Raw genomic sequence first — 24213 nt, 5'->3', positions numbered from 1 at the left:
TTCTGGTCTATTTGCCTTATTTTTAAGGAAAAATAGGCTTGTGGTATCGTGTCCGTATATTCTTGTATGTGACCTCCGTAAAATTGGATTTTCGTGAAAATTTATACGGACGTCATGTTACTGTAGATAATCCCAATTTGTACTTATTAATTTCTTTTTAGAAATATCAACATGGCTGACGAAGTAATTTAATGTAAATTCTGAAAATGATTCGCAAGAATGTTGATAGGTTAAAGGTTAAGGGTAGAATAAGGAAAAAACAAGAATGCTGCTACGGCATTAGATCAACATTCCGACATGACGGACAGTGAAACGGTCACATCCATAATGTACACATAAAAAGAGTAATGAATTGTGAAATACTGTTTCATTTACATTTTGTCAGCACTGTAATATTCTACGTTTCAGTCGCAAGTATGTTAAAGATTAAAAACCCGATTTAATAAACGTGGTTGCAAGTTTATTACATCACGTGTAGAGCCCACCATTCATACACTGCGTGTTCTTCAAACCACCTGGAACACTGCATCATCAAGAACCGCCTCCCCTACAACTCGGTTTCCATGGTGATTGTGCGTCTGCATCTGTATAATGCAGAACAGCCATTAACGTCGGCAGCATCACGCACCATTATTTTGCTTCCTATGGGTGGACAGACGGACTTCACCTTCCCTTATGTGTTCGCTTTGTGTACTTTATGCAAATAACACATAATAATGACAATTTTTTTTAAAAAAAATAACACGTATTTGAGAGATGTGGCATCAATACCAGTACAAATAGTGTGAAGTTATTCTTGTCTCTATTATCATTACGTTTGTACCAAACTTCGTGAAACCACTATCAAATTACTTTAAATTTGTTTCGGGATGACACACAAAAGAGCCGAATATTCGACCATCGTTGGCTGCACCACAAGCTTGGGAAACTGAACACGGCTTAAATAAAGTTTAATTTACTTTTCTGTAACTTCTGAGTAAATAATGAGACGAATGTTCCAGTCTGTCTTGTAAATAATTCTCGAATGTAGATGAATTCAGTTCTCGCAACCTAACAAGTTTGTCTAATGGCTGACTGTGGTATTAACGGTTTTAAAACTTCAGATCTTAATAATTTGCTGTTAGTTATCACGGCGTTTGATTCGCTGTCTATATTCGGACCTCGTGTTTCTGAAACGCATTACCGCTCTGTTAAACCACGCAGGAAAACTTGTAAGTAACGAGCATGGTGTGTAATCGCTGTTTCTACCGACTGTACCTGATAGAACATTGCGGGCAATTACTTATACAGCACTTGATCACAAGTGTGCTTCTCGTACTCTGTTATTGCGGTAGGAAAAAGTAAAAGAATCAATATTGGTTTAGGTCTGGATACAACTTTTCCACAAAGCAGAATCCAGCGAGACCCACGGACACCTCTCCCCAGCAATGCGACAGAAGACGTGCAGATACAGCCATTCATCAAATTACCACCCACGCAGATACAAACTGTTTCAAAAGCTGAATCTGTCCAAGTACATTATTATTTTATAACTTCATGCACTTAACACTAAAGATAACTGTCGTCTGGGATTTGCGCCATGTAGTCTCGTGGAAACTGACTGATGTCTCAGAGGTACTGAGTACAGTAGATATTTTATTTATACATGAACGAGTTCAGAAAATACATAATAATATGACAAGTTCAAGGAGGAGCTGAAGGCTAGATGAAGGATCTCTCTTCTCCCAGGATTTCCTTACCTAACTTGTATTTGAGTTTTGTGTTTCCTGGTACGTGCTAAGTTTCACCAAACTTCTATTTAAATATATTACCCGCATGCATTAATTGTTGGTAGTTTTCTGCTTGAAGTTCTAATTTCCGTATCACAAATCCTACTTGATAAATATCTCGATGTTAATCATTAGATAATTCTTCATATTTTCAGTCACGTAATCCATCTTGGATCCATATATTTCCCAGTGCAATTTATTTCCAAAACCTTTCAACTTATATTATTTTTTACACAGTAAAATACCAAATTGTTTGGTACAAATATATTAGCTCATATCCGGGTATTATCGAAATATTTTAATAAATTAGTCCCAGAACTGACCAGGATAACGAATGATATTCGCTGTGCCCACGAAGTTAAGGTATATGATTTTTAAATCCCTGCCTCAGTGATTTTCTGAGTCTGATTAAAGTCTGCGTGTGGCCCCAATGAACCGCCGCCCTTGCCATCTTCCGTTGCAACGAGGGGGCTCTGTAAATACAGATGAGCGTGTTTCGTGTGGACTTTATAGAAGAAAGTGCGTGTATTAGGCGGTCGTAATTTATCCGCGTCATGGGGTGGGACACATTCAAGAAGGGGGGTTATATGTAAAGATGCGCCCTTTTATGACATTTATACCCATCTTAGACATCAGAATGAAACATAAACGTAATTTTAATTACTGACTGTCGCACTCGAGTGGTTAGAACTCCTTCATATACTGGAGGTACCTTGTTCGAAATTCGACCAGAATATCTGATATCTGCAAATACCACATTAATTTTAACTTTCATGTATCAAAAAGTAATGTAATATTTCTAATATTAATCCATTTAATACATTAAATTTACATTTTAGACTATACTAAAGTAATTGACGAGGTGTCATTGGCATTTCTGCTCTAGGGAGTTATGAAAGCTAAATTACAATAGGGAATGAAAGGAAGACGGCAAGAGCAAAGACACAAATAAATAAGTAGGTGAAGAAGGGAGGGAGAGAATTAATAAATTGCCTTTAGGGACCAGGAAGGCAGTGCAGAAATTTAGTTTATTTATTGTTCCCAGTGTCTGCAATATCGCGCGCCTTTGTGTTGTCACTCTTGGGATTCCACTCGCATGAGGAATGATAATAGTAGAAAAGTTGGTTAAAGAGAATTATTTCATTATTACAGGGAAATAGAACGTATAGCTTAATGGTGGCATTTTGCTAGCACGCAAACGCACGTTCAACAGGATTATACAAGCGTTTTCATAAACGTTTTACACATAAATGCATATCTCGTCGTAAGGATATTCCTATTTATATTGTTATTCCATGGCCTTGCCTTCGCCGGATTGGACATTCCTTTGCCTCTACCATATCAAGTTAGATCATTTAGTTCTCAGGAGGACACGGGCTACCCCGGAGGGGCTTCACCACCCACGGAGTTAGGACCCTTCCGGGGACTGCAACGCCTGGGGAAACCCCCAGAAAATTCTCCACGACTAGACCCAAATGGGATTTTTTTTAAATTTCACCCTGCGGCTTTACCAACCACCAGGATACTTGTTTCTTTGGGGCTTCACCCCCCAGCGATTTTTGGTTCAAGGACTTTGCCCCACGAGTTTTCTCTCCCCTGCCTTGGCACCAGGCATGGATACCCCTGTGATTCCACCTTCCTTGCTGCAACATTAATGCTATAAAGATCTAAGGGTATTGTTGCAACAAATTTTTGCGCAAGAATGGCCTTGAGTCATAGTGCAATAATGCCCCACGTTATGTGGCGTGAACATATTTGGAACGTCAGTGCACTCCAAAACGTTCACCTTTTCAATCTTGTAAAATATTCCTGTTAATTGTAGAGAATCTTCCCTCAATTCAACGTAATAGCATTGTAAGAATAAAGCTGCCCCTTGCAGTTGGCAACACAGCAAGCGAACCTGCTTGTTGGGTTACGGACTAGCAGGGTTTGACAGTACTGGAGTAACCTAATGGTAGTACGTATAGCACAGGGCATAGGACCTCCCCCCCACTCAACACAGGGAAAATCAATAGGTCCATGCTTTCCAAAGTTGTGGAGTGTAAAATGGGCATTTGACTAGAATTCTGGTCACACAAACGGGAGAGTGTTGAAAGTAAAAGATAAACAACAGTGGCAGATACTGGAAGAAGCTTTAATGAGCTTGAAAGCAATATCTTGTTAGTCATCGAACTGGCTAGCGACTGCGTAATATAGGCCATTAAGCAGAAGGTACAGACCGATTAGCAATGTTTTACACTAGCTTCTTGCTCAAAATTAATTCCAAACACGAACGATTAGAGGACGTTACAAAGCAACTTTATTACTCATATCGGGCAATGAAAAGACCACTCCCAATTAGTTTTACAAAGTCATGAACATTGTTCAGTTTGGTGACTTGGTATGGATGTGAAATTTGGTCTTGTACTCAGAAATTAAAAAGCATACAAATTACAGTCATTTTAAAATAAATTACTTCTGAACATGTTCAAATCTAAGAGATCTGATGGAGGAAATTTGTGATTTGTAATCTCCTAATGCAACTGTTACGTATTAGAGGCTGCTTGCTTATATAGCTCCGAAATTGCGTCTAAGAAACATCTAGGTGTACAGAAATTCCGTGACAAAACCTCTAGGAAGGTGGCTACTTAGAAGACCGATATTGACATAAGAGAATAATATTAAAATGGCAATAAGATAAATTTGCCTGATGCACCGCGTCACTACGTACGGAGAATGGAAGTAAAGCTACACTAATGAAAGGTTAGCTTCACATTCCGGTCACTTTATCCATGGCACCTATTAATAGGTTATGTAGCAAGACTGGGACGCCATAATGAAGAGGAACATACCTTTAATTGCTAGGGATTGATCCAGCGTATAGCCAGTCTATTGATGAAAGTCACAGTAACAAGTTGTGTGATGTGAACTGAATGATTAGTTAGTGTGTGTCCATAAGATTGTCATAATAAACATCTCCTTATTCCCGTACCATTTAATTTTGTGTAAAGCCATGACGAATAACTGTTTTTTTCGCTACGTTTAGACTGTTCCGCATTGCACCGAAGCTGGAGAAGTTGCCTCAGTAGCACGGCAAACAGTCATGTCCGAAAAACTAGACATTTTAAATTAATCGATAGTAAAAAAAGGGCTTATAAATTCTAACACTTCAGATTAGAATAGAGGCCGTATTTGATATTCAGATGTCCACAACAGCCCTTAGACAAGTACATGCGTCGTGGCCCACTTTAACTTATTTTAATGCTGTGCACTTTTCGTAGCAGCAGGTCTAAGTGACAACACAACACAGAGGTAAACAAAGCCAGATATTAACATTTATTAACATAACTCCTCTTTATACCAAGTGAGTGATTATCAGCTTCTCAAGGAGGACTCTGCCCCACGGAGATACAATTGAGAGAGGCGGTGTCTGTTATTTCGTCCTGGTATCTGGTTACGAAATACTCTGATGTACTTAATTCCTCTGGACTTCTTCATATGCGATGTTAGTTGCTGGTATGAGGATTCTTGTATTACTGAAGCACGTATAATAACCTGCAACCCAGCCAAGAATGCAGATAATATCTTTTTCGTTTATATTATGACAAGCATTCTTTGAGAAACAGAATATTAGAAACTACAAGAACATAATAGCTACTTTTTCTTAAATATTCTAATGGCTGCAGCTTGTGAGTTACGGTATACTTGTAATAAACAACCAATTTCGACACAATATTAGCCCATGGGCTTCAATAGACCAATCCCCTACTCAGTTGAAATGGTTCTGGACTAGAATAAAGTAGCGATTACGTTAACAAAGGTTGATAGTAGCTACTGGCGAAACAATACGCTCATTGATCGTCAACTTCTCTGCCCGTTGTTGAAATGTTCGAGAACAAAAGACTAGCATAATGGGGCTTAAATTCACTGTATGCTGACAGTCTCTGTTCTTTCATTAGAGCAACGAAATTTCCATCGCCGCTATCTGGTATTCTTGTGTGAAGATTATAAAAGTGTCTCCAATATAAAGCGTAGGGAGCTCCAGTTCCAAGAGTTCAGTCACTACTTCGATTCTAAAATAAAGCATGTCTCGACCACTTAATGAATATTTATCTTCTACGTGAGCTGTATGCGAACTCTTGACTTAACTTTTTTAAATCACCATACTGTAACTACCAATGTCTTCTTATCTGAATGAGCTTGGCAGTAAGAAATTGCACTTTGAATTTTCTCATCCTATTTAGAATATAAGTCCAACAAGTGGCGTACGATATTCTCGACGGTAGAGCCAACTGTGTTCTTAAATTCTAGACAGACTGTAAACGAAATTACTAATGTAAATGAATTTATGTTTTGACATTGGCAAACATGTTTAATGTAGTATTGTAAAACTATTCGCACTCATAGTCAGAAACAATTTTTCGTTTCGAATTTACCGACCTCATTCATTTCTGATACAGATCTGTTATTTCAGACACTGCTGAATCAGCTACGAATGCCCATTGTACATTTCAAACCTGGAAGGACCGTGAACGAAATTGGTCACCGGAACTTTATTTATATTCATATTTTGAAAGTGACGAATATGTACAGTTTGTTCGGAACAACATACGACTTGACCTTTCGATGCTTATAAGCCAGGAGCTTTGTCATCCTTCTCGCGCATCCAAGGCATCGCTTCATTCTGAACACGCTGTATAACCTTTTGATGTAAAGGTATTCACACTACATACGGTTAGAAGCTACTCTTTCTTGCAAATTCGCTTACTTCGTTGACTTTGATACCCATTTGTTTTTTATACAAATATATCATTTCAGATACATTTAACCGAATTATGAAACGAATTGTATACGTAAGACCTGGAGAAACATTGAACAAATTTATTTGTAGAATTCTAGTGGTAAAGGCAAATATGCACAATCATTTTATCACGGAACTTCAATTCTGGTCTCAGGTCTTTGATAGTTTTTAACGATCTGTTTAACCCCACTGTTATCAAGTGATTTGAAATGATAGCCAATCAGTCTGTCATTTATTCATGACATTTGAATCCCCAAACAGTGCACATACACACATATAAAATCAAAAGACTCGAAGACATGCCTATTTCGGTGCCAAATCTGGCATGGGCCTCTGCAGTGAGAAGCCAGCGACTAACCGCCTGAGCTGTGGCACTCCCCTTACATTAACCATAGTGCAGCCATTGTGTCCACCAGACCACATTATTTGTAGTTCTGATGAGCACAGTTTTGCCTAGAAGTCTGAGGGTAAAATCAATTTCTCGATCCACGCCGAACTCTTCCAAAAAATGGCACTATTTATAGACTGTTGTTTGTATGTGCGTGCCATCCATCCTTTGAATATGCCCCGCCCATTGCAGTCTTTTTAATTTAACGCGCGTTACAAAATCGGGGTCTTTATATGTGCGTGCCATTCTTCCAAGTGAATTTTGTCAAAGAAAGAGGCCAGTTTGCTTGTCTTCATGGACTCCATGATGAACTTGGCACATTACATGAATGATTGTTATTTCAGGTGATTTTGGTGAAGTGGAATGAGCCATATCAGAAACTAGCGTCATGTGACAGCTCAGGAATTATCTTTGTTTGGATCAAATATGAGGGCAGGTGGAGCATTGAACTCATCAATGATCGGAATACTCCAGTCACACATTTTTCTTGGTCACATGATGGTCGCATGGCACTCATCTGTTACCAGGCAAGTAGAGCAGCGTACGTAATTATTCAAGAAATGTCTGTGAGGACTTTCATGCTTCAGAATTTTGAAATGAAAATGTACTCGTGGTTGATGATGATCGTACTTTTTCCATCTTGCAGGATGGTTTTGTGTTGGTTGGTTCTGTGGCAGGACAGCGATATTGGTCTTCCATGCTTACATTGGACTCCACAATCACGTGTGGAATATGGACACCTGATGACCAACAAGTAAGTGAAATGTGGTTGAACTGAATGCTGTTTGAAGATGACTTTGCAATTTGCAAGTTCAAGTGTTCTTACACCAAACATACCGACAGCAAATTTTAAAGTGTACTATAACTTGAAACAATTCATAACATATTCTGCATCTGTTAATTAAAAATTTTGATTCTCTGTAACTTAATTTGAGTTAAATAATTTATATGGAACTTGTGCTGTTTGGAGTCTGAAGACTAGGAATCCTGACAGCTTATTATCACATCTTTCCAAGTAAATATTAAAACTGTCATGATTCCTTATTGGTTTTCATTCCTTATGTGAATCACCTATATTTGGGATTAATAAACGTGCACTTGAACCATAAACTGAATCATGAATATTAATTCTCAGAATAAATCAAGTTTATTTACTTAAAATATACTCAACACATTAATTTTGTTAATGAAGGTGTGTTGGTAGGGAAAAGAATTCTTACTGTTTTATGTATGAATCATTCAACATAGCAGGAAATTTCATCTCATTTGGATAATTGTTAACTCATGATTCCATTAATGTTAAATTATAAGAAGAAATCAGTAATTGAAATTAGGCCAGGCCCATACCATTTAACTGACACTGTATTTCAGAGAAAACATCATCAGTCATTCATATCCTTCCTCTAGTCACATTTATTTTAATCATGTAAGAGTGGCATGTTGAAGTTTAATGTGTGGGAATAAATTACTTCAGTTTGACATGTGGGTCCGTAGTGGCCGCACGGTCTGAGGCGTGAGCCTTGTGCTGCTTGGCCGCTGGGACCGTGGATTTGAATCCCTCTCAAGCCATGGATGTTTGTCCTCGTCTTTCTGTGTTGTGCTGTCCTGTGTACAGGTAGATGCCTTGCGACGGGCCGATCCCTCGTCCAAGGAGTCCTACCGAATGTCTATAGATCAAGGCAACGGAAAGTTGGGACCCGCAGTGCTCAGGCACTTGAAGAATGGGTCGTTCCCAGTATCCAGTTTGACATGTTTGTGTTCTGTCTATAGTGCTAGCCAGTGAATAACTTTCCCTTGTCAACATGTCTAGGTGTACTTTGGAACAACAGCAGGGCAGATCATCGTGATGGATGTTCATGGGGCCATGGTGTCCCAGGTGAAGTTGAGTAATGATGTGGGAATCACAATGATGGCCTGGTCCTGTGAAAAGTTTAAGATGGAAGAGGGGGATGAGACAGAACCTGTGGTAGGGCAGTATTCTCCTCCTGCAGGTATTTGCATCTTTTATATTACCTTCTAGCTTATTCCTAGAATATATTCGCGTTACATCAGAATTTTCGTCAGTCCCATAGCAAATGTTATTTTGTTTTGCTTTTCAGATGACCGCATCTTCATCTTAGCAGTGAGTCTGCAGAATGGATATATCTTCCTGATGAAAAGTTTTGATGATGTTTCACCAATCCAAGTGCACACTGGGTTATCTGGGCCACTGTGTCTTGAGTGGAGTAACTCTCGTGAGCTTCTGGCTGTAGCAGGCACCATGCAGCAGACAGTTTCTGCTTCTAATGGCACTCAGCAGCCATCCCCAGACTCCAGAACCGCTTCTGCGCCCACAGTAGAATACACCAATGTGCTCAAATTTTACTCTGACACTGGTGTGCTCCTTTATTCGACAATAATTCCCTACACACAGGTCTGTTACTGAGGTTATAATAGTAATGATTGTTATAAAATTGTCTGCTTCAAAGCTGGGAGTTTCAAATTTCAACTTTTAGTGGATGCCCATCAATTGACCCAGTCCTAGCTGCACTGCCCTACACAATGCAGAAACTCTCCTGACAGTCTCAGGATTGATGATGTTGAGAGACTGTTGATGTTTATACTAAAGTGTTCTAATGGAAGTCAAGTGTGTGTTAGATAAATTACTGAGGGTCAACATGTTAAATCCCATGATTTCATTGTACCTTTCACCATGTTGCATTTTGTATATATTTGTCTTAATAAAATTGGCATATCTACTTAAAAATTATTATATAATATGCAAAATGGCATGGTTAAATATATGTACTTTAAACATATGCCATCTTCTAATATTTAAAACATCATATTTATAAAATTTGAAGTGTATCTGATATTATTAGTTCAAACTGTGGTGATACATGAAGTCTGACACCCATTTATCAAGCAGAGAAATAAAATCCAATGTCAGTAATCATCTTACCAAAATTAAAAGACTGACTATTACATTACATATTTTGTTTATCATAAAATAGACCTGTCCTACTAAATATCTAGTCATAAATATTTTTCTTCATAAAGTGCTGGTTGTATTGAAATGGAGCCTGCAGAAAAACAAACTTCAGACTTCATGCAACAATGCAATGAAGTCTTCTTAGGCAAACAGCTATGCCAGTATGGAAATATTTATAATGTTTCACAGACTGTCTCTGCCTCTATCATCAAGGAAAGATGTGATGAGTGATATAATTGTTCATTTTGTGTATACAAATACATACTTTTAGCTACTTTTTTCAAATGTTGTATGCCATTACAACATTCAGAATTATTTTACTTCAGGAACTTTTCCCAGTCTCTCAAATGCAGTTATCATTCTAGAAAAATTTGGAAATTATAAAAAGTAACTAAGTTAACAAGTTCTAGTAAATTTGTCTGGAAAGATGTTCTTTACTGCTATGAGTCTGAAATAAAGTAAGTACATCAGCAGTTTTCCTAAAAAGTTTGAGCTTTAAATTTCAGCAAAATCTGCTTATCTGTATTTTTTTTATTTGTGGTCAGTAACAAAGACATTTAACAGAAATAAGATTACCCTTTGCTGTAATGTACACCCTTACATTCCAGTCTCCAGTCACAGCACTGACATGGGGCCACAACGATAAACGGCTGTTTATTGCAACGGGGTGTCAGGTGCACATAGCTTGGGTGTCACGACGAGTGGCTTCACTGCAGCTCATGTGTCGCTTGTGCATTCATTCACAACTAAGAGGTGGTGAAAGTCAAGTTGCTGCCCTGCCCCTCCCTCCTCGGATCAAGGCCCTTATCTCCAATTTGTTTGCTCAAACCATTAGGGTAAGTATGAATTATCCACAGGAAGTTTTTTTTTTTTCCTAAAATTCTCTTTTATATATCATAATTGAAACTTGCATAGTACCAGTACATGTTGAACAATAGGACGGTAATATTAGAATGCCTTCTTGCAGTGCTGTGTTCCTGACTCATCTGCGCTACGTGAGTTTGTGTCACGGCCACCTGCAGGTAGTGTGCGGCTTCACTGCACCATGATCAGACACGATGATGATTCCAACCTGAGCTCAGGCACATGCTACACACTTTACCTTGAATATCTTGGTGGACTTGTTCCTCTTCTCAAGGGCAAGCGTACGAGTAAGATTCGACCAGAGTTTGTCATCTTTGATCCACAGCTTGATGGTAAGTATGTTCCCCTAAATGTGTTTTTGTAAGATATTACAGTAAAGGGAATTAGTTAATTAACTCTGTGGAGCAGAGTCTTTTAAAGAAGCTGAAAATTGCTCATCTGGTCAAATCTCCTCCATTTTCTCTTAGAGTAAGAAACCAAGTTTCACATCTCTATGAAACAACTGGTATAGTCATAGTTTTATGTATTTGAATTTTTAGGTTTGTAGATATGAGACTGGAAGCTGTCAATATTAGAAATTGAAAGTTTCAATTGTTATTGTGTAAAAATCCAAATTATCACGAGATTATTCCCTTTTTTTGTTTATTTTTTATTGGTTTGGTTAGTAATTCCTAATTTTTATTAAAAGTAATTGGTTACCAATGATACTGAAGTTAACAGAAGTTTCTTAAACGAACAGTTACACGTATTCCCCAAATTTAATCTACTCTTACCCACTTTGTAAATTCATAAGATAAAATTGTCCAACTCTTTTTTGATCTTGGCATTATGGAGGTGAGTTTGTAAATGTAATTTCCCAAAATATTTAAAAGTAACAAGGTTTTAAAATGGCAATGTAAGTTAGAATAATCTGATCTAATATTATCAGTGACTTGGTTGGGGGGGGGGGGGGGGGGGGGGGGGGCTGTCTACTAACCCAGATGGAGCTCTTTTATGTTAATTCTTGTACAATGTATGATCCGAAGCTTTCGTGGTGACTAAGTATGATGAATTCTTCTCAGGCTACCAGCCATGTCAGGTGGTTTAATGGAGAAAACACCAAAGTTTTGAGAAACCACCTGATACAGCTTGTAGCCCAAGAAGAATTCTTGTACAATATTGGCATACAGCAACCAATATCTCAGTCAGAAGTTCAATAAAAAAATTACTGTACTTCGGAAAAATAAATAATGAAAGAAGGAAGGACCATTTTCCAGGGATAAGATCCCCCATACACTGATGTCAGAAGTAATCCACACTGTGAAATTTATAAATGAGATGATGTACATTAAGTAAAAATTGGATAGCAACCAAAAGTCACCATCAAGATTTTCAGTTCATACCTGATCAGTTTTATCACTTGTAAAGGAAGGACATATTTTAAAAGAAAGTGCTGCATTCTGCCCTCCAGAATTAGCTTTGGCAGTTGATTCCACTGATTCGGCAAAGAGCAGTGGCTCATCTCAGAATGCTGCAAGTGACACATCTGATACGGAACGTGAAGATGGTTGTGGCAGTCCCAGGGTACAGAGACGCAAACGAAGGCGCAACAAGTCACACAATGGGGGAGCTGATCGGAGCATGGGCACAGCTGCCGATGGGGACCAGGATGACCTTGCTTACATTGACACATTGCCAGAAGTGAGTTATACTTAGCAATTTACATTTTGAGATGTGTATTAACAAATTTCTTCTATTTCTTCTGGTGGCTTTATAGGAAGACTGTATATGTCATACCTTAACAGTTCATTCTTCTTGTGCATGATTTAAGAGATTGCACAGATGTTCTTCAACGGTCTGACAAGTTACAACTTCAGCAGGAAAACATTTTAACACATTCACAGAAGCAAGACAGATTCCTGCTTCTGTGGATAGTGCATTTTTGAGCAGGAGTGCAAGAAACTGTTTTTTGCACCTGTCTTTGAAATCATATAGTTAATTTATTTCTTGGTAGATGCCAGCAACATGATTCTGTTAAAAGTTCAAATGTTAAAAGTTATGGCAAAGAAAACATTTATGTCAGTATATCAATATGTTGAACAATAAGAATTGAAAAGGATGTCTAAAAAGAAGCTAAAGTTGTTTAATATTTCTTAGCATTATGGTGTTTAGAAGAGAAATTTATTCTTCACATAGAAGATTGCTTCACAAGACATAATTCTGTCAACCAACTAGACATGGTACTAGAGAAGCAAAGAAAATTTGAACAAAATGCTGCAGATGAATTTCATACCATATTTATGCAAAGAATATACCTTCTATTGTCTATTACTGCAAAGGGTCTGGCTAGTTCAGGTGGGGAAGCATCCCCTGAATGTCAAGAATGAAGTTCAAAAACGTTTTCTACACTTAATTCTAACCTAAAAGGAATTCTCATTTAAATGAGTATTAACTGTATTAGTACTTATTACCAGTCTCCTGTGGTCTTCCCACTCCCTGGAATAAAACTTTAAAACAAGAATTTCATGCTCTTTCCAATCTGTAACTCATAAACACTAACACTACATAGATAAATTTGAAGGGTAATTAACAAATTAAAAGTGTTTATTTACTTCTTTTCATCTATTCTCATTTCTAACCTCTTTTACAGCACATTCGACTTGTTGAGGTCACGTCCAACATATGGGGCACAAAGTTCAAGATTCATGGCCTGGCTTCATCCGTTCCAGCCAATCTGGGCCAGGTGACGTACAAAACATCCCTCCTCCACCTCCAGCCCCGCCAAATGACACTGGTGATGACTGAACTTCGAGATGATTTTCCACCAGGCCCAGACCCCAACTTCAACCCTAATCTTTTCTCAGAAGATGAAGAGGAAGTTTTTCAACAAGAAGAGCATGGTTGTGGTAGAATGCAAGCAGACATTGCCCCACCCATTGCTCCCATGACTCCAAGACCTCATCACTCAGTCCCTGGATCCACAACAGGAAGATTTGCTGCACAACCACGCCCAAAATCCTCACAGATCCCTCCCCCACAATACATCACTGCCACTGAAAACCACCATATCACAGAAACTAGCATGGTTGTGAATGGTACTTTGGTTCCTGCACTGGCAAAGACAGAGTCTTATGAAGATGAGTTCCCATATGTGGAACTAACAGATATGGTGCATTATTGTGAGTCACTACGTGCTAATGCTGCCCCTGGCTCCTCAAATACTGCTGTGAAAAACTACACAGATAGTTGCACAAACTCCCAAGTGTTGTCAGCATCAAACAATATGGTGTACAGTGTTGGGGGAAGTGGGGGGAATAGTAATGGAAGTGGGACATACAACAATGTGATGGGTGGTGTAACACAGTACATGGGGAGGTGTAATGTTTCAACTGCAGGTTGTGTGGGGGGAACAGGCACTCAAACAACTCGCCACATTTCTCCACTTATGTGTGAAGGAGCTGTTCCAACACTTCAGTCACCAAAAAATGCGGTTGCTCCGAGTGAAGTTCTTATTGACCGAAACCCATCTTCACAGACTATGATGACTGCCGCTACATCTAGCGATCATACAGGTAACATCCAACGGATGAAGTCTGTACTAGCAGAACAGCACAGTCAGAATCAAAATGTGGTTGCTTTGAACCTCAATCTAAATTTGTGTACAATAGAACAGAATAATATAGATCTCAGGCCTGTAGTTATGAAAAGGATTGATAACGAAGGAAATAGCTTTAACAATAGCAATAACAATAACAAGAAGCTGCATCAAATTTATAATTGTAGCTCAAGTGAGGACGCAACAGGAACAACTAACTCTAATGTACATGGTGCATCCTCCTCTCCTGTGAAACCCATGAATAGTAACAATAATGCAGTCATTGTGGGGAAAAGAAAGGAGAAATATTGTTCAAACAAATCAAGTCCTAGTGGAAATCAAACTGGGATTTCAGGCTCAAAATGGTGCATGGGAAAACCAGAAGAACTTCTTTACATTGATGAAGATGGAGGATCTACGTCTAATGACCTGCCTACTCCAGACAGAGCACGTGGAAAGCGAACACCTACTCTCATCCCAGTAGCACCGTGTCCACCTGCTTACTTGACAGACTCCATGGTTCGAAGCTGTAGTGTCGGATTTCTGGATCTGGTGGATGCACAGCTTGTCCCTAGTGATGTGGCATTATTAATGCTTCGAAAAGAGGCACCAAAACGCCTGGTATTGGTCAATAGAAAGAACAAACACAGAAGACATAAGAATAAAGGCCAACATACTCAGGACATGAGTAACAGTAGAACTGTGTCCAGTACAGCCAGACCACTGACATTGAAGCATTGTGGAAAGAGCAGAAGTCTGGATTCCAGTGAAATCTTCCCCACAAACAATTCTGCCAACCAGATTCCATCCACAAAGGAAAAGATTCCCACAGAAATACCCCATGAAAGAAATCAGCATCAGAACCAAATACCAATGGTTGCTGTGTTGTCTGCATCCTCAAATTCCCAAGAAAGTGTTCACACAGCAGCAACAACAAAGCCTTCCCCAGTCACTTCTGTATCATTGTACAAAACAACCAAAACACCAGTCTTTGCACCTTCAGTTGGAGGAAACAGTTTGGATGGAAAGTGTGGGGCATTGCTGTGTGAAAAGCTAGCAGTTAGGGAAGCAAGTTCTTCACATTGTCATGGTGCAGATGTTCTACCAACTTTTGACAGTCTCACAGCAAGGATGAAGTGCAGAGAGTTGCTTGAGGAGTCAAGGTCTCTGCCTCCTCCTACTCCTTGTGCTTCACCACGTCTCCCTCGTAGTAGCCCAGCCAGCCCAGCTCCTAGCAAGAAATGTAGCAAGCGTAATCAGTCTTCGTCACCTATTAGGTTAGTACTTCAGACATTGGCAATAAAGCCAAATATCAGAATATCTGAAAATTATTTTAATTTTTGGAAAATGTTCTTTAGAGTCATGGATTGTACAAATTTAATGAAAAAATGTTATTTTGCAATTCCATAATTTTTCTTCAAACTGCATGTATGAAAGTAAACAATTAAAAATTAATTGTTTTATACCTTCAAATATAGAATTTCTGTCCACTTTTAGCAGCTTGTATGACATGAGTTTGAACCATAAGGTTTAGTATTCCATAGAAAGCAGTGAATGAATACGAAACATTGATAATTCTTGTGCATGAGAATGGAGGATTTAAGTTAATAAATTTTAACACAGTTACTTGATAGTGACTAATATTTAATGTATACAATTATAAATTATTAAATGATAAATACTCAGTCCTTTTTTCACACTGTATTAATGTTAAAGGTACTATTGAATGAAGAACATTTTTAAGACCTGTGTTGTATAGGGTTAATGTATGTATTGGAATTCAAGAGGACTTGTATCTTACAAATTTAAAAATTCTGATATAATTTAAGAGGTATAATAATGAAATATGACTTGTATTATTTTATAAATTGAATTATTGTTACAGAAAGCATCTGCTCAATTCACCTCTATTATCAAGGCGGCACCGTAAGAGTAAAACAACAGAAAGCTCAGATGATGAGGTAGTACAGTCAGGCGATGAGGTGTTCAATGGAAAGAATTATCGTGATCTAGAGAGCTTCCAGAAAGCTCAGCTCAGACAGAAGGTATTTTAACTTCACTCAGTATTAGTTTCAGTGATATAATGTTAGAAATGTTCTACATAACTTTAAAGTCTGTTGTGATTTGTGTGTGTGTGTGGAGTTAGTATTTATATAGCATGCATAGTTGATATGAGAAATTCATTCAAAATTTTAGATAGAAAATTTTAAGAGAGACCATTTGGGAGACATAGGTGTAAATGGGAAGATAACATTAAATTTATCTTAAAAATGGGTTTAATTGGCTCAGGATAAGGTAAGAGTTATCCAACTCTTGATTAAGTATGGTTCTGTTTCTTGCCATCAACTAGACCCTATTAAGTCAGGTTTTTTCACCTCTGTTATTTGTTCCAATAAACATATGCAAGCAGTTACTTTAATACAAAAATTAATGGAGGCAGCAAGTGCCCCTGAAATGTCAGGAAACTTCTACCAGACTACACAGTGTAGTAACCCAGAAGACAGTCATCTTTCTGTATAAAGTCTTCATAAAATATCACAATATTTGCTTCCTCACGCATCATAACTCATCATGATCCTGGCATAAAACTGCAAGTAGATAAAAGAATAACTGAAATGTAATACTATATATTTTATTTAAATATATCTCTTCTGGATTGTGGTGCCACAATCCACATTTCAGCACCATATACTTTGCTGCATAAACTGAATGTTACACTCTCTTACAAATTGTTGCAGTTGAAACGTGGGAAATGCAAAGGAGACTTTCCTGATGGTAGTCCCAGTCCACAGAGCCCTCGTCAGAGGGAGTTTGTGATGCACAATAAGGCACCCATGTGGAATGAGAACAGCCAGGTGTATCAACTTGACTTTGGTGGTCGAGTTACCCAAGAGTCAGCCAAGAACTTCCAGATTGAATTCAGAGGGAAACAGGTATAATTTACCTTCTGATAAATGTATGCAGCTTTCAGAAATGTTACTGTAATGCATTAGATACATATAAAATAATCCAGGAGAGGTAGTTACAGACTGATAAATAAGTTTTATAGCTAAGTTGATGACTTGCTTGAATTAAAAGAAAGATATTACTTTGTGTTAGAACAATTAATATACTTTACAGGTGATGCAGTTCGGGCGTATAGATGGTAATGCTTACACATTAGACTTCCAGTATCCATTCTCAGCATTGCAAGCATTTGCAGTGGCACTTGCTAATGTAACACAAAGGCTCAAGTGAATTCTGCTGGGTATTTTTTGACATATCATAGATCCACCAAACCTGTTCTATTCAATATAATGTTGAAAATGAATGAATGAATGGTGCAGGTAAGAAAGTTTGACCTACAATTCTCTTCTGATAGTCTCGTAATAATATAGAAGAAAACATATTATCAGCTAACTCACTATATGGAGCAGAGTTTTTTTGAAGGTAACAGTTACTCAACTGATAAAATTTCCAGCCATCCATGGAATCAAAATTTTCATTATAATTTATTCTGCTGTCTTCTGAGTTGTGAGACCATTTTGTCTTGTTAACAGTTACCAGTGTTTCATAGGAACATACTTCTTCACTTTCAGGATAACAAAGATGATTATTTTCCTGTAATGAAATTAGTGTAGAGGTGATATATGGGAAACATGGTGAACTTGAAATATTCTGGAACTGCAATGAAAACTCAAAATTACATTCACAAAGAAGTTAAAACAGTTTAAACTAGGATAAAATATACAAAACTATACTTTTACATATTGTTTCATATGGGCATGAAAATCTGTCTGCCTGGCTAAGGGAAGAATGTTTTAGAACAGACAGCTGGAAAGAATATTTGGATCGAAGAAATTAAGTAACAAGACACTGGAAAAACTGCATATGAAGATCTTCATAATTTGTATTATTGACAATGTTGATTTGATAATGAAATCAAGGAGGATGTGTTAGACAGGATATGTAGCTTTTGTGGAGCAGATTCGTCCAGGGACGCATCCCCGGCGTAAATCGAGGTTTACCTTTATTCTGCTTCACAGGTTATTACTGAATTTACACTTGTCAGATTTTAATATCACACACCAAAATCAAGATTTTGGGACATCTGAGTAAGGAACATTAAAGACTATGTATAATAAAAGTGATTGGCCAAGAATATCAGTGAATTTATTATATAGTTCAGTAAGCAGTCTTGTATGCATTAGGCATGACAGTAGCTCACATTACTACTGTGTTAAATTAATGTTGATGGATATTGTTTTTACAGGCTGTGAATTGCTAAACAAACAACCAATCACCAAACAGACTGTTGTGTGCTGACCTCAGTTGTTAGATGGAGAAATGGAAAGTTTCTATAGGCCAGCTGCTATGAAACATGTTTCAATTTCATGCACACAAACTAGCATATATCCTTTCATGTTCTGAAAGAGTACTCTAGTCACACAACTCTCTAGAATCTAATCAAGAATATTCACTTCAGCTCATTATGCTGCACTTTTTTATATTTGATTCAAGAATGTTTATGAATGTACATCACTGAATGCATATCTTCAGGATTTTATTTTTAAGTGATATTTCCTCCATTTATTTTGCCCAAGGTTGTGTCTTTAGATTTAATGTCCTTTAGGCCTATGTATGTAACTTCATTCCAGAAGTGTTTCAGGAAAGTTTTACGTCCATAAGTTTTTAAAATGAACTGAGGAAACATTTAAACAATCACTGCATGTATTGGTTGCATAAAGACAAGTGTTGTATGTGAAGGAAAGATTGAGGATCTTACTGAAAACAACTCTGCTAGCCTGAGGATTTTATTTAACTGGGGGACTTTTTTAATATTCTGTAGTGGTAAGTATTAGTGCTAAAACTGTAATGTTTCTTTTTATGCTTTTACCATACCAGCAAGTGAAGTTGTTGATAAATTTGTTCATCGGTTTCAATGGTCAATGTCTATATGCTTCATCAGGTTCTTGTGCTGTACTGTTGATCGGATATCACTACACAAGATACTGGAAATTAGTTCACTTTTTTGCAGTATATTATAAGGCTTAAGAAAAATTAGCTAGCAGAAATAAATGTACAGTCAGGTTATAAGTTCAATGAATTCAGATCTATGAGATGTGGGATTACCAGGTGTTTCTGTGAACAGAGTTTCTGTATGATCATCATCTTGAGTCACATCAGCGTTTAATAAATTACAATAAAGTGTTCTGCATATATTTTACTTATAGCACAATTTCACAGTGCAAAGACATTTTAAAGGGAATATCTGGATATGAATATTTTAAAACTAAGGGAATGTAGGAATGTAGATATAAAGTACGATTCACATTGAGTCCCTGGATGAAATAGTCATATTGTCACTAAATGGAATATATTTTAGACCTGGAAGTTGTTATTTTCCAGTAGATTGATTACATAATATTACCTAATATGCGATGCACATAAAACAAAAAAGATTCTCATGCGAAAGTCATAATAAATAGCTTATACAGTTTTAAACTGACCTACGAAATAGGGCCTGAAGGCTGGCTAAACTTAAAGCCATTTCCGATGTGGTTGTGAAGAAACAAATCTATCCTCTGCAGATTATACTCTGACCATGGGATTAAAACTATTATCTTCAGAAATTAACACTGTTTTCATGTGAAGGTTACTGAACTAAAATCATATCATTCTTTCATAGGTTCTTATCTAATAGCCATTTAACTATGCTTTTAGGTGCTGGTTTAAATTACACTTGGGACATACTAATTTTGTTTTGTAATTTATAGTACCACATTTCTTATCATATTAATAATCAACAGGAGACCTTTTCCTAACAGGGCCATTAGACAGAAGGGTAACAGCCCTAAAGAGTGCAGTACACATTAGTTATGATTCAGATTGCTGCATCAGTGAGAACCTGCTTGTAGTCTGGAAATGTAATGTTGTTCCAGGCTCCAGCATGTTACTGAATGTTAACAAGAACCAGTTTTATAATTGTACTTACAGACATCTGGTAACTTCATAATTTATGCTTCATTTAACTTCAGATAGCCTGACTTATCAGTATCTTTTATAATATATTAATGGTATAAGAACTTTGCAAGTAAGTTGTGAAGCCTTACTGGGGTGGCACATTTCATGTACACTAGTTTAAATATACTTGGCACTTTATTAATATATCTTTATTCTACATAAACTGGTAAATTATTTGAAAACCTGCTCATTTTTCCTTCAGGAGGAAACAGTATTTTGTTAAATGTTTTTAGCAGTGTTTTAAGGAATATTTAATAACCATTACACAAGTAGAAGTTTTAGCAAAAGATAGAGCTTTTTGTTTGAGATATATAATATGACAAATTATTAAACTATATCTGTTCTTGCAGCAGTAGCTTTTCTTGTAAGAAAATATCATTGTACAGTACACAGTAACTTGTCTATAAATCTACATACTGCTGGCTTGCCTAAGCATGTTTATTTTCAATATGAAAATTAATTATTAAATGTGGCATTAAAGTCAGAGAGGCATCATAATCACTGTCCCTGAACATTAACAACTAATTAATTTTTCAAGGATGTGGAGTTTATGACACAGCTCCACTTCCTAATCCCGAGGGGTATAGCAACAACCTCATCACTACAGGTTCCTTCCTTTTAATTCAGTCATACAATTAAATAATGCAGAAGATAAATGAGGGAAGAATAGTCCCTAGTCAATGGGTCATTAGTCTGTAACAGATCAGTACTAATGTCAAGAAATGAAGAATTAATTAATTAATTTTGTTTCTTCATTAAAAGTGAAATGCTTTCACTCTTAGATCTTGCTGTGTGTGTGTGTGGGGAGGAGGGGGTTTGCTAATGCATCATTAAAATAATGTGGAGTGTGTCATATGAGTATCAGAATTTACAAATTACTACATTATAACATTTTTCCTGGACTGTAATGTTGTATTTTATTGAATATATAGAGTTGTTAATGAAATATTTATTTATTTTTAATGCCCATTTGAATACTCTTTCTTTGAAATAGCAACTGTTTTAATTGTTTGATTTACCCACCAGTGAAGAAGAAAATATTAATGTGTTAGAATACTGTAAACATGGTTTTAACTTTGTGAAAGAAGAGTGAACTCAAACCACGTTTTTACATTCAGAGCACTGTTGTGTACAAACAAGCTGACCGCCTTTGTTAGTTGATAGACTGAAAACCAAATAGTGACAACAAAGTAGATTTCTGTGCCACCCCATGTGTTTCTGTAATGGCTCTGATCTCACAAGAGAAGACGGTGCTGCATCAAACAGTTTGGTTGCTGCCCCCATACCCTCTTTTGCTGAATGGCATTAATTATATCTACAGTTAAATAATATATATTAAAGACTTGTATAAATGGAAGATGTATCAATTTATATAATGGATAGGAGGTTGTTAGCTTTTTCCATTCATTGGGTGTGTATGTAGTTGTTATGGTATTATTTTATTATAGTACTGTTGAAAAAGCTTTAACAGCTCATATCCTGTTGGTTAGAGTGTATCATGTGTTAAAATTTCCACTTAACTGCCAATGTAAACAATCTGTTGGGTATTTTATTCTGCACTTCTAACTATACAGTAATGAAATGATAAATTTATATATGACTAAATTAAGTTTGGCATAACACTATTGTGTGAATAAACATAATAAGTGCTGTCATAAGAGATAGAAGAGGTTGTTTATGCTTCTCGTACAGGACATTTGTCTTGAAATCTGTAATATCACTTTATTGTAAGCCTTCATTGGGGACTATCTTGTTGCTAGATAAGGGACACTTCACACCCAAATTACACGAGAAGTCAGTTTTTTCAGCTTCTGCAAAAACTACAGAAAGAATAATATTGTAGTTTATGGTGACAACACGTTCAAACAAAATTAAACTTTTCTTTATTAATGATAAGACAAGTTCATGCACCACAATCTTTTCTGTTGTAATATTTTACTTTTAGTTGTTTGCTCTGCAGTACAAGAATGTGAATTGATGCCAAAAACATGAACTGCTTTTTTCAGTGGCCTCTCCTTAGTTAAAAAACTGTGTAATAACCATACCGTCCAGCCAAACAAACTGTCATGCAAAAATAAGAAACAAAATATTATTTATAATTTTGATTCTTGATGTTTAATTTTCACAGTAACTGAAAGTTTGTAGGAATGCAAAAGCTGTGTTTTAATAATGAATATACAATACTGTATGTAATTTGTATACTTCTAGTGTTTGATGTGTTTGCCTGATTGGAAAGTTGGGAAAGAATTTTGCACAATTTTGTTGAAACAGAAACTTGATTACATCTTTATCTATGTATTTTCCCATCTCATCCTTCCCCTCTGTTTTATCATTATGGTTGTTACTATAGATTAAATTTTATTGACTACCTGGAATAGTGGTCTTTAGAACTGAATTGTGGATATGTAAAGTCTACTTTCAAAACCATCTTGCTTTTCAACAAAACCTTAGAAACTTGCTTGTTTTTGTACTTAAGATTTATTGTCACTCACCTCAGTGATATTTGTATATACTGAAATGACATCTGCCTGTAATAACAACAATGATAATTTACTTTGTCAAAAGTGTCAGATTTTATCCCTTGAAGAAACTATTGTGTAATGGAGTGCATGTTAAGCTGAACATATACTTTATTGTTAGCCATCACCCTCACCTGTAAACTCACTGCTTTAAGTGTCATTAATTGATCAGAGAACTAAAAACCATGCATCCTATCGGCATCATTTTGGTGTAATGGGGTCTTCTCGGTAGGTGGTCATAGTAAAATAGAAACAGATTTCAAGAAGATTAAGTGCTGGTAAATTGTAAATTGTGTGGTGTCTTAGTCAGTACCTCCAGAATTAAATAAAATAAAATAAAAAAGCAAAAGCCACTACCTCACCATACTGTACAAAACTAAGCTCAGGGCAGTAGCTAATAAAAGTTCACGTGCATTAACTCTACTTCCATGCTTAAGTCTGGGGTGATATTTACACAAGTAGTTGGTCTCTTGGTAATGAATCTTTTGAAATATGGCAATTGAAATATTTGGAAACAATTGTAAAAATTGAACAAAAGAATTTAGGAGCTAATTAATTGGGAATGCTTGTTACATTATTCCGTTCACAATCTTTTGTTTATTGATTTTTATGATGATCTCTGGCGTGATAGAAACTCTTTTTTTTTTCTTCCCCATTGAGGTATAGAACTATGTTGAAAGTATACTTATATTAAGGCAATCAATTCAGTTCTGGAGAAGTATCTCTAGTTAAATGTCTACCCTTATAATTATGCTGGTTTGCCAAAGTTGCTTGTGTTTGGCAGGTTGGTAAATCATGTAATCAAAGGAGAAAAGAGGTTGTTTTGTTATTGGTTGCATAAGCTTCTGTTTTTGTTAAATGTGTATGTACATAGTATAAAATATACTAATTCATATTATGTGTTTAGAGAAAAAAATGGTTTGTTTTAAGTAAATTACAGCCTAAGCAGTATGGAGTTTTATATGTGGGATATATGAGGTGATGGAATGTGTCATGTGTTCTGGTTGTTTCAGTATTTACATACTTGAACTGAGTCTCAGTTTGTGACACCTCAGTTAAAAGCACTAACTGAACTAACTCATCAGCATTTGTTATTTTAAACTGTAAGTACTGAAACAACTAAAACAGAATCATATTACTATGTTATTGTTGGTTTATCAAATGTAGTGCTTTATTATTTAACTTTTATTGTGTGTTACAGTACTGAGAGAACATTCCATGTTTTGTAAGTCCAGCTAAATGGCACTAAATATCATTAGATATTTGTATTTCAGTCGTTAATTAGTTCATTTTTCTTTTATTTTTTAATTCCTGTCTGATGTTCACGCCTCAGAAAACATTATCC

At 36.6% G+C, this 24213-nt stretch overlaps 1 protein-coding gene across 1 annotated transcript in view; it reads left to right on the top strand.

The window, feature by feature from the left end:
- Tusp (WD40 superfamily protein Tusp) overlaps positions 1 to 24149 on the top strand; it is a 36246-nt gene extending 12097 nt beyond the window's left edge. Inside the window, exons 3-14 of the mRNA XM_087357023.1 lie at positions 7282 to 7464; positions 7584 to 7691; positions 8748 to 8928; positions 9037 to 9350; positions 10517 to 10744; positions 10876 to 11104; positions 12223 to 12452; positions 13402 to 15623; positions 16232 to 16391; positions 17085 to 17279; positions 17467 to 17672; positions 18599 to 24149. Coding sequence (XP_087213149.1) covers positions 7282 to 7464; positions 7584 to 7691; positions 8748 to 8928; positions 9037 to 9350; positions 10517 to 10744; positions 10876 to 11104; positions 12223 to 12452; positions 13402 to 15623; positions 16232 to 16391; positions 17085 to 17279; positions 17467 to 17583 — 4167 coding nt within the window. The 3' untranslated portion in view covers positions 17584 to 17672; positions 18599 to 24149. The remainder of the gene's footprint in view (positions 1 to 7281; positions 7465 to 7583; positions 7692 to 8747; positions 8929 to 9036; positions 9351 to 10516; positions 10745 to 10875; positions 11105 to 12222; positions 12453 to 13401; positions 15624 to 16231; positions 16392 to 17084; positions 17280 to 17466; positions 17673 to 18598) is intronic.
- The last annotated feature ends 64 nt before the right edge of the window (positions 24150 to 24213 follow it).

The sequence above is a fragment of the Zootermopsis nevadensis genome, unplaced genomic scaffold (assembly GCF_977971745.1).
Source record: "Zootermopsis nevadensis isolate Lab colony 2312 unplaced genomic scaffold, Znev_1.0 Znev_ptg000028l, whole genome shotgun sequence".
Lineage (NCBI taxonomy): Eukaryota > Metazoa > Arthropoda > Insecta > Blattodea > Termopsidae > Zootermopsis > Zootermopsis nevadensis.
The sequence above is the reverse complement of the archived record's forward strand: the minus strand, read 5'-3'. Positions and strand labels throughout refer to the sequence as shown.